This window comes from Epinephelus fuscoguttatus, linkage group LG19 (assembly GCF_011397635.1).
Source record: "Epinephelus fuscoguttatus linkage group LG19, E.fuscoguttatus.final_Chr_v1".
NCBI classification, from domain to species: Eukaryota; Metazoa; Chordata; class Actinopteri; order Perciformes; family Serranidae; genus Epinephelus; species Epinephelus fuscoguttatus.
The window spans coordinates 24,813,099-24,824,561 of NC_064770.1; the positions used below are offsets into that span (position 1 = coordinate 24,813,099).

The window sequence follows — 11,463 nt, forward strand, 5'->3', positions numbered from 1 at the left end:
CTCCAAATGCTTATTTGTTGTCTTATATCTCAGATAATTTCCCCAAAGTGCAGAGCGTTCTTCTCGGCACTTAATGCGACCAGGAGACAATAAGACAATAAGTCTGAGCTGAAAGACAGTTAACTATTCATTGATATTTTTTACGATGTTCTCTGGAAACACACATCCATGCTGACACTATCTCTTGTATCTGAACTGCTTAATGAAAAAAATATGCCACAGCTAAAAATGACATATCATTTGGATCCCGGGGCGGGTGCGTGCAGGGGCTGCAGTGGGCCGACAGTGTAATCTCCCGAAAAAACGCTTTGAAATTCAAATGTGTTGTTGCATAACAATGCCATGTGCAACCAATGAACGCCTGATAATCTGAAGGGGAAAGCTGCACGGCCAAACAGGAGCTGGATGGAACCCTACAGTGCACTGTCAGGGATCTGAATGCAGACGTCACACACACACACACACACACACACACACACACACACACACACACAGTGAACGAAGATGAACTTAAGGGTTTGTGTTTGTAGCTGTGGTCATTCTGAGAGAGAGAATTTAGGATATTCAACAAATACTCAGGCTTTAGAAGGAAGTAATTCTCATGGATACTAAGTGAAACATGAGTGGTGCTTTAGGTCCTTTTAGATTTCCACCTACGCTGCTTTAAAACAAAATTCATTGAGCACTTGCAGTGATGTTTCTTTTAGTGAGAAAGAGTTTAAGTGAATTATTGAAAGGCCTGAAGGATAATGAGATCTGCACAGTCGACAGCCAAAAGCAACATTATAAAGTATATAAAAACTCCCTGGGAAATAACCACAACCCCCTAATTTACTTTATTAACCCTATGTAAACACGTAAAAATGATTTATAACACAATATATTATAGTTTTAAATGAAAATTATGACATGCTAAGTTCTAAACTAGTATGTGTATGTGTGCAGTATATCCACGACCAGGGACAACAGATGAAACTTAGCATTGCACTGTATCTGATACAACACAAATACACTCACCTGCCACTTTATTAGGTACACCTGTTCAACTGCTCGTTAGCGCAAATAGCTCATCTGCCAGTCACGTGCTACCAACTCAATGCATTTAGGCATGTAGACATGGTCAAGACGACCTGCTGAAGTTCAAACTGAGCATCAGAATGGGAAAGAAAGGTGATTTAAGTGACTCTGAACATGCCATGGTTGTTGGTGCCAGACGGGCTGGTGTGAGTATTTCAGAAACTGCTGATCTACTGGGATTTTCACACACAACCATCTCTAGAGTTTACAGAGGATGGTCCGAAACAGAGATAATATCCAGTAAGTGAATGTTCTCTGGGGTCAGGGGAAAATGGCCAGACTGGTTCAAGATGACAGTAATACAACAGTAACTCCGATAGTCACTTGTCACAACCAAGGTATGCAGAAGACCTGCGTGATGCTGTCATGTCAGTATGGACCAAAATCTCTGAGAAATGTTTCCACCACCTTGTTGAGTCTATGCCTTGAAGAAATAAGGCAGTTCTGAAGGTAACCGGTACTAGCAAGGTGTACCTAATGAAGTGGCCAGTGAGAGTATTGTCCGTTTTACATAAACCAAATGAAAACTTAAGTCACTTTGTCGAAACTCTTCACATAGTCAGGAAAACAGAGGTCTATGTGGACCAAACTGTGAATCATTTTTCATTGCTTCTACACAAAATGCATTTTCCGAAAATCCACCAACTCTTTTCTCATTCATACTCCACCACCTGAAAAACACTTCATACTGGCACGCTGCTTTCAAAACGACAGAGTGATGACAAATTTAGTGGCTTTCTGCATTAACCATATTGAAAAATGCAGGAAATCTTAGCAGCATATCTACAATAACATGCATTAGACGTTCCAGAAAAAAAAACTTTCCAAGATGCATGTCCAGAAAAGACAAATGTGATTTTGTTGAGAACTTGTGGCCAAATTTATCTTTGCAATCCTGAATTTTTCTTTTCAACATTTTACTTCTTCAGAAGCACATTACTAAATGCAAAGATATAGAATAATACAGGACACTGAAGCAAACTGCTGCATTACTGATTCATTCTTGTTACATATACTTTAGTACAGTCAATTAAGTGAAAGGGTGTTATTTTATTCAATAATGGAACACTGATTCACGTATTAAAATCTTCACCATTTATGTAACGTTCCCTTTTGTCAGTGTTTTTTCAGGTCAGTGTGTTATGAGTCAACGTGCCTCACGCAACAGTTCAAGCAGCCTATGATTAAAGCCTGTATGAGTGACATGTATGCTTTCTGAGTGAGACTCCTTGCTAAGGTTACGGTCCAGTGAGCTTATTTTGAGACATGTATGAAGTGGTTTGGTGGTTTGAGTGAAGAGTTTTGAAAAAGCAGCTTCACTATTTACCATTGGTTGTTAGGAACTGAAAAAAACTGTAATGTCTTTAGAAACCCACTGACTTTGAGATGAGGGAACCATAATGCCTAAAATGTTAACTCATTTTTGCGACTCATTCCTGAAGCACACTCTACCCCTATTTGCACGGGACCAGATTTACTAGACGCCACCCTCTCTCAAAACTTCATTGTTTTGTGCAGCACAACTGTGTACAGTGTCAACCTCCTTTTCTTCTTTTAAATGTAGGTTACACAAACAGAGGTGATTCTGCAACACATTTCGCTCCTCTGATGGATTTGCTCTTTCTGCACGTGTCTCCATACTGTATAACAAGATGAGCCTCCTGCACGCAAAATGCTATCAAAACTGTCATTTATTATTATATTAGTTTGAGGTCCCACAGTTTAATACAATCAGTCCTAAACTCTTGGTTAGCCACTCTACAGCAGAAAAGAGCACTTCAAAATAAAAGCTCTGTGCTGGAAATTTACTGTACTTAAAAATAATGTGTGCTTTTTTTTTTTTTTTTTTTACAAAATTGACATGTTTGTGGGTCGCTTGCGGCCCATTTAGATTGGGCCAGCAACCCACTTTTATGTCGTGACCCATCAGTTGGGAACCACGGCTCTACAGGGAAAGAGGCAGAAATGAGGTGTGGAGAAAAGACTAACCCCAAATACGACCCTGAATCAACGTGATGCTGACTAACAAAAGATCAGTATTATCAAGAGACCTCTGTGTTTGGTGAAATATATAATTTGCAGTGGAATTTTTACTTTACAATTTGACCTTTTGCTAAGCCCCGCCACTTTGTGATGGTCTGACGGAGTAAGCATGGAGCCCACACTGTAACTAACTGCACGCCCTGAAGAAATATTATCATATTTTTGGAAAAATGAAACAGTGATTCCAGAGAGAAGCAGACAGAGGGGTCTACAGTCTGTGTTAGAAGGATATATCCAGGATGTCAAACTGACTCAGCAGCAACAACTGGTTAAAAAGACAACGATAGTTAGAAGCTAAAGCTGAACTATAGGCTACAGATCACAGTGTAAAAGTGAACCACCACATCACTGCTGATCGCCACACAAGACAATGAATATAAAGGGAGACTTTGCTGATATTGAACCAGCTGTGTGGCATCACAGTGTGTGCAGATGAGCGGTGTTTAGATATGACTGCAACTGCATCACTGTATCATTAAATATCTGATTGTACTGTTATAGTGGTTGACAAATACATTAATGTTTTCATGCTCCAATCACACAGAAAGACACACAGTAAGCGTGATCCTCATATTTGTCAAAAGCCTCTTAGAATAAAAAGTCTAATATCAGATATTAAGCTGTTATTTGTACGGCAGGCCTGATGGTGCTATGAGCTGTCAGCTGAGGGGAAAAAAATGTATTCTTGTTCAACTGTGCTCTAAACCTGAGGCGAACATGTCAGCAGTCTCACCCTAAGTAAACCGCTGTGTGCTCACTTCCTCCAATCCTCAGATGCACTATGAGTGTGTATCTGTGTGTGTAGGCAGGTCATGGAGGGACATTTGCATGTTTGCCTTTTCTTAAAACCCCAGAATAAACCTCTGCTCATGCCCACGGGTTGTTTATGTCACTTTGGCTCGAGAGACGTTGATCAGGGAGAGGAGTAAGAGAAGGATGAAGGAGGTAATTAGCGGGGAGGGGAAAAAAAAAGAAACAAACAAACAAACAAGGTAGAGGAAGGGCACAAGAGACAGAGGATGTAAAAGGAGAAGATTTGAGCTAGAAGGGAAAGGACAAGTCGCTCAAATGAGCAGTGGTTTCAGCTGGTAGAAGAAGAGAAGATGATGGAAAAAAGGACAGATGATGTGAAGGGAAAATGGATGACGAGAGTGGGGGAAGACATGCAGGGGTCTCGATGGAACAGGTAGAGGAAGATAACAGGAAATGTCAATATTGAAAGAAAGGATGGAGAGGAGCGATAGAGGGAAGAGAGAGAGCCTGGAAGATGTGTCTGTTTTCTTGGCTGGAAAGATTTAATCAAGTTCACATCGGTGTGGTGAACCACAAAGGCCCGCCACTTGTCTGTGGGAGCCGGAGGGGAGCTGGAGAACAAGCTGAGGCTTCGCTGTTCAGACCGCTGCCGTTAAAGAGGAGGAAGGAAAAAAAAGAACCCAAACAAAACACTTGGCAACATACACTTCCTCCCTCCTGTAATGTTCTTAGTATTGATCTTTATTCTCTTTTCTCTGTCAGTCACAGTCCACGCTCTGTCTCAACTGGTCCATCATTATTACAGCAGTTTACTTCTGCCTTTCAACACTTCAACTCTCTGACCCAGTTTGCACCTCATGATAAAGACCTTATACTTCAATAGGCTGTTCTCACAAACTGTTCACCTACAAAAAGCAAGGCACCCAAATTCGTACATATCCCATGTATTTTGAAAAGCTGCGACATATGAACCGTTCTTTGAATATACGTTGATGTAAAGCTGCACTAGTCAATATTTTTCTAACAAGACCTGATCAAACAACTATGTATACTGCGAAAGGTGTCATATGTAACACTGAACCCATATATAATTACCACCCACTCTGTGTTTTAGCATCATTGAGCTCTTTGTTTTGGTTTTCTGGCCGATTCAGTCCCACAGCTGTCTACATCATCGTTTCAAGCAGCAGGCAGCTGTTTACTAAAGCCCCATTTCCACCGAGCAGTACGGTCCAGTTCAGTTCAGTTCACTTTTTTCCGTTTCCACTGTGAAAAGTTGTGGATGGTACCAATAGAACCATTCCTAACCATCCCCATTTTTGGTCCCCCCTCTGTTGGGGTACCTAGCACACAGATCTGGTACTAAAAGGTGGAGCTGTGAACACTGCAGTCTGTTGATTGGTCAATAGAGGACGGAAAAAAATGAAATAGACCATACTGCTCGGTGGAAACAAGGCTTAAGAGTCAGATCCAACCCTCACTCCTGCACAGCTCCACCCTCTCCTCCAAATATGGTCACGACTGGCTCTATTTAACCCTTTGAAACCTGGATTGACATCACTTTTCTTGTGCTGCTTACAGATGCCTTTTGCAAGTATGTAAAAATTTGAACCCTGAGCAAATTGGTGTGATTTTGTTTAGAATCATGGGAAAAAAGGCAATGAGGTATTTGGTTAAAAAAAAAATAAAAAATGACAGACTTCAAAATTATTTAACAGCTAGGGAAAAATTAGCTTACTATATAATGACGAAAACTCTGTGTGTGTGTCTGTTCCACGTTTTTCTCCTCACTGACTTGGTCAATCCATGTGAAATTTGGCACAGTGGTAGAGGGTCATGGGAGGATGCGAATGAAGCAATATTACATCAGTTGGCCAAAGGGGGGCACTATAGCAACTGACTGAAATTGCAAACTTTGAATGGGCATATCTCATGCCCCGTATGTCGTAGAGACATGAAACTTTGCACAGAGATGCCTCTCCTCACGAGGAACACATTTGCCTCAAGAACCCATAACTTCTGGTTATATAGATTTTCCGCCATTTTGAATTTTTTGAAAAACACTTAAAATCGATCTCTTCCTAGGAAGTTTGAGCGATCTGCATGAAACTCGGTGAACATAATCTAGGGACCAATATCTAAAGTTCCCTCTTGGCAAAAGTTGGAAAACTTACTAAAACTGAGCTTCTATAAGGCAATGAATATTGCGGAGGGCGTGGCTCACCACATAAAGGTGCATAACATCTCAAGGGTTTCACCCATCACCACGCAACTTTGTAGGCATATGACCACACATAATCTGAGGGGACCCCTCCATTATTGACCCCATCAAACAAAATGGGGGCGCTAGAGAGCTCATTTCTTATCTAGGCCTAACTGCCATATCGATTTTTGCTAAACTTGTTAGATGTGTAGAACAGGACGCCTCAAGGTGACTGGAGAAATTTAACTCTAATTGGCAACTGGGTGGCGCTATAACAACAGAAAAATGCTTAAAAATTGCTAAAATGCAACCGATCGCTGTGGCTCCCCCTGTGTCCAAATGTTTTTTTTTCCCTAATATTTTTGGTATGACTAAGTCATGGTATGGTATGCTGTACATAATCACGGAAACTGTCAGTGTGTCATTCTATCAGTCAGTCATTCTGTCTGTCCCACGTTTTTCTACTCACGGACGTGGTCAATCTATGTGAAACTGCACATAGGCATTGAGGGCTGGCATAGGTAGAAGGTGACAAAGCTACCAATGGGTATGGACTAGTATTTATAATTATTATTATTACATATTTAAAATTATGGTACAGAATTATTTTAATTTTTATGCACTTTTTCCAGTTCTTTTTTTTAAAACTAATTTTCTTGTTTTTAATTTTCTCTTTTTACTAATTTCTTGCAATTTCTGAGGTCATTTCTTCCCTTGTTGCTCATTGCCTTCTTCCCATGTTTTTTCTTAAAAAGAAATGAAGCCAATTTGCTCAAGTTTCAAAGGATTACACTGAGAGTCAAAATGCCAATGCCTTTAGAAAAGGGAGTCCACAAACCAGTGGGTGATGTCACGGCGGCTACATCTATAATTTTACAGTCTACGGTTAAAAAGCAATTGTTTGCTGTTACTGTAAAGTTCACAAGGTGTGTTCACAGGTTGGTCCCCTGCCCCTAAGTGGCCAATAAATCAACACACGCAGCTTTAACCATACATAATCAGTAAGGAAGCATTACAAAAATTTGTGCTGAAATGATTTAAGTCCATTAAAGAGGAATTTCTTTAACAGAAGTTGTATAATAATAATAATAATAATAATAATAATTGCTGGTTCTAGCTTCTCAAATAAGAGGATTTGCTGCTTTTAATTTTTTTGGTCATTATAAATTTAGTTAGTTTGGACTGTGTGTCACACAGAACAAGCTATTTTAAGATGTTTGCTTCATCACTGGAAAATAATGATGGGTATTTTGACAATTTTGACATCTTTTTTTGCTTTGGCTTCTTGATTAATGGCAAAAATAATCAAATGATGAATCAATCATGAACTGATCATTTGTGGCAGCTCTAATAAAGGCTGATAATGAAAGGAAAATAGACACAGATGTCCAGGGTTTGTATTTTCTTTTTAGATATCAGACACCACATATGCCAGTAGCAGGTGCTGCAGAGCATACTGTCATACGTTCCTTGAAGTTGACACAGTGTGAAGCAACACTTGCTTGTGCTGGTGCTGACACTGATGGGTGTTTTGGTGTGTACATGCATGCATAAAAACCAAGGATAACACAGGCAGGGAGAAAGCACATCAATCTAACTGTTGTCTCTCCATGAACGTGAGCCAGTTTGGTTTCAGCTGTGTCCATTTAGCCTAATTTGAAAAGACTGAGGTAACCATGTCAACTAGACCGCCGCTGTCATAGTCAGCCTCGCTCTCGCTGACGGTGGTCGTCACATCACAACAAGGACATAAAACAGGACGTGTAACTGGCACTAGATCAGACCTTGCTCAGTATTAAACAGACAAACGAGCTGGATGTGGTGAACAACAGGGCAAATACAAAGACTGCAACATAATAAAACTGAAAAGCAAAGAGAACAAATGCTGTAAGCCGACTGTGACTACAGCTTCCTCTCTTTCCGTATTTCTCTCCATCTGGAAGACTACAAACAAACAAAGACATTTTTATGAAAGCAATATATTTCCAAGTCAATCACATTTGCCACTCCATCCCTGCTGTGGCTGGAGGTTATTCCTGTTTGATCCCTGCTGAGTTGAAAACACTTTATTGGCCGTGGCGCTCATATTCCCTGACCACCACTGTCTTGCTGTGTTTGCGTGTGTTTGTGTGACAGAGGTTGTGGAAGTGACCCAGCAGTCATTTCTCTTCCTGCCGGAGGAGTTTTAACACCTGAGAGTTGTCCACTCCAGGTGCTACTCTTGACTGACAGGATAATTTGGAGGTGTTGAAAATACACACGCACAGGGGGCACAGAGGTTTTGAAGGCAGTCGTGGCTGCGTTTTTATGCTGACACTGATGCAACTATATTGTCTTGAGAGCTTTCTGTAAGTGTTTTTCTTTTCTTATGAAGTTAGTTTAATTTTATTTTTGGTATAGACTAGTTGAAGTTGAATGATAAAGAGATCTTGTGATGGTTTAGATAAAACCTTCTGCAGGAAGTGCAGTGTTTGACCATTTTTTAAAACTGGTCTTCCATTTTATTAAGATTTGGCAATTTCGCTTTATAGTGAACAACATATGTTTTGACAGTTGGACAAGCGGGCACCCTTGTTCCCAAATAATATCCCCAAATTCTAATGCTTAATTCCCATCTGTCCTTGTCACTGCACCTTCAGTGTTGACCTCACTGACCTAATAGGGATGGCACTCAATTCTTACTGCTTCTCTTTGAAAAAAGATGGGACCCAAAGGCGTGTATTGTTCTTCCAGCCAAATTTAGATGAAACCACGCCCACTTCCACTACCAGACATTAAAGGGAAATTTCGGTTTATTTTAACCTGTCTCCTATCGTCCTAAATTTGTTTCAAGTGACTAGTGACATAAAAATAATAGTTAGCATGTTAGCCGTTAGCCTAGATACAGCCGGGGCGCATAATAGCGTCAGACCTGTTAAAACGTAAGTGAACGGGCAACCTTCAAGTGCAAAGTTAGTCCACTAAACAAGCTTTTTTTCCCACAAAGTTCATTCATTTATTTTATAAAAGTTTTATAGAATAATGGCTGACTTTTTTGCCAGACTTCAACTTTGTGGAGGAGGAATTTGATTTTGCAGAGTTTGATGGCCGCCCTTATTTATTTGAGCCAGAATACACTGACGAAGAGCTTCGTGAAATTGAAGAATGGAGGAGGAGAGAGAGAGAGGCGCAACAGGTAGAGGACGAGAGAGGAGGAAAGGCTGCTGCAAGGCTGAGTAGCTCTGGAGATTGGTGGTGTACCTGTGAATGCTGTGTGCCAGTGCCCACAGAAGAGGAATGCCTCTGTTGCAAGGAATGGGGCCGGCTGCAGCCTTATTTTCAAGGTCTGGATGTGACCGAGGACGAGACACCTCCACCTGGAGCAATATCTAGCTGGGCTTTATCTAGAGCTCGCAAGATAGATTTTGGCCGCGCTTTGGAAAGCAGAGCTAAATGGTAAACAAACATGGCAGCATACCGTTTCGTGTCGTTTTCTATATGTTCTCTGACATTTATCCTAATGATATGAGGCTGTCTTCGTGGAAAAAAAGCTTGTTTAGTGGACTAACTTTGCACTTGAAGGTTGCCCGTTCACTTACGTTTTAACAGGTCTGACGCTACTATGCGTCCCGGCTGTATCTAGGCTAACGGCAAACATGCTAACTATTATTTTTATGTCACCAGTCACTTGAAACAAATTTAGGACGATAGGAGACAGGTTGAAATAAACCGAAATTTCCCTTTAAGGTCCAATGACTGGTTGCCAGCCTACTTGTAGCCAGTGCTTCTGATAGACACTGCTCCTAGCTAGCTCCATGGATGTACTTCACGGCCCCCCCCCCGGAAAGTTTGCTGATCTGGCAGTGAGTCAAGAGGTAGCCCAGCCACTCAGGGTCCATCTCCATGAAGTATGACAGTTACAGTAGCTTGGAAAGTAGCAATATGAGTGCTTAAAGGGAATTTTGCAGATTTTCAACCAGCTCTGTGTCAACGCAGTGGGGGCAGAGTGTGCAGGAAAAAGTCTGGCAGAACTCTACTAACAAATAAGTGAGAAGCTCCGGGTGCTTGCGCCATATGTTGAAGCCAAACACCATTCATGTGCACACACTGCGCACACTGTGATGACAGATCTGGTTGAAAAATGGGTAAAGTTTCCCTTTAACAGCTGCAGCAACTTGAGTTCAGCCAATTATTACTAGTAAAACTAGATAAGCACAGGGGAAGCATACATATGTAAACAAGACACGATACACAAAGGAGGTAGAGGAGCATCGAAACGCAACATCCTGCCTCTAAGGAGTGGGATGAGAGGGAGTCCTGTGTGTTTTTGGCAAAGGTGGTGCTCAAAGCCACTGATGAACTCAAGCTGTGCCGATTCACAGAACACAACTTTAAGATCCTCTCTGAGCCAGCACCCAACTTCTTGTGTGCCGCAGTACTACTCGCAGCTATAGACTGGCAGCCAATCAGCTCATTTTCTTTATGCAGAAGTGGGTGTGGTTTCATCAAAAGCTGGCTGGAAAAATGATAGACATGGCCCACAAAGCGTGCACACTGCAGTCCCTTTCTGGCTAAGCTGGCCAACTTCCTGCTGACTCCCAGAATTATTGTGAAAAACACAAAACTAATTTATTCATTTGGCTATTCGAGACTTTTAGTGTCGAATTGTGAAAATACAAATAATGTTTTGAGACGTTTTGTGACATTTAACAACAATTTTTTTTATCCTAATGTTGTATGAGCTGAAGTCTTTTATGGGTCAGTCAGGGGTCACTTGAAAGGCAGTTCCAGTCAGTTTGCCACTCTGCCAAAATTTCCTCAAAGCCCAGCACTGGTCCTGGCTTTTAATTGGAGGCTGGAGTACCTCAACAAAGTGACATTTGTTATCTGTGTGCTGTGAAAGACTCCCAGTTGAGTCAGCTGAGTTGATATTAATCCAAATCCAAACTAAAAACATTGGCAACAAAAGTGAAGAGCTTGCACCGACAGAGAAAAGTTCCTCAGCATCCTCTGTGTTCCTGAGAGAAGGAGTGACCACATAAAGCAAAAGTCTGGCAGAATAAACACATTTAACAGTAGTTTATAAACACAAGTCTGAGCCATTCATAGTCACCCAAAGTTATAAATATGAATAAACCCAGAGATTTTTCTTTCAATGGTCTGAAAATCAACCACGCACAGTCACATCAGGGAGTCTCTTCCTCACATCACTCTGAGACTGAGCAGCCTGGAGCACTGTACATCACAAAACTACACAGCCTTTACGAACCAAACCAACCTGTGACGTGTAGCCTGTCCAAGTTGACCTCGATCTTGAGGAAGAGGCGACCCCGGCGCTCCGTGTGGTCCGTCCCACACAGGCTCGGCACATTGACCACGCACTGCTTGTGTACGTTCATGTCGCAGGC

The 11,463-nt window shown here is 41.4% G+C and overlaps 1 protein-coding gene across 2 annotated transcripts in view; it reads right to left on the reverse strand.

The window, feature by feature from the left end:
• Window positions 1–11,463, reverse strand: part of prkcab (protein kinase C, alpha, b) — a 157,417-nt gene that overhangs the window by 40,196 nt on the left and 105,758 nt on the right. For both annotated transcript variants that reach the window (XM_049562434.1, XM_049562433.1), the window contains exon 5: window positions 11,334–11,462. In XM_049562434.1, coding sequence (XP_049418391.1) covers window positions 11,334–11,462 — 129 coding nt within the window. The remainder of the gene's footprint in view (window positions 1–11,333; window position 11,463) is intronic.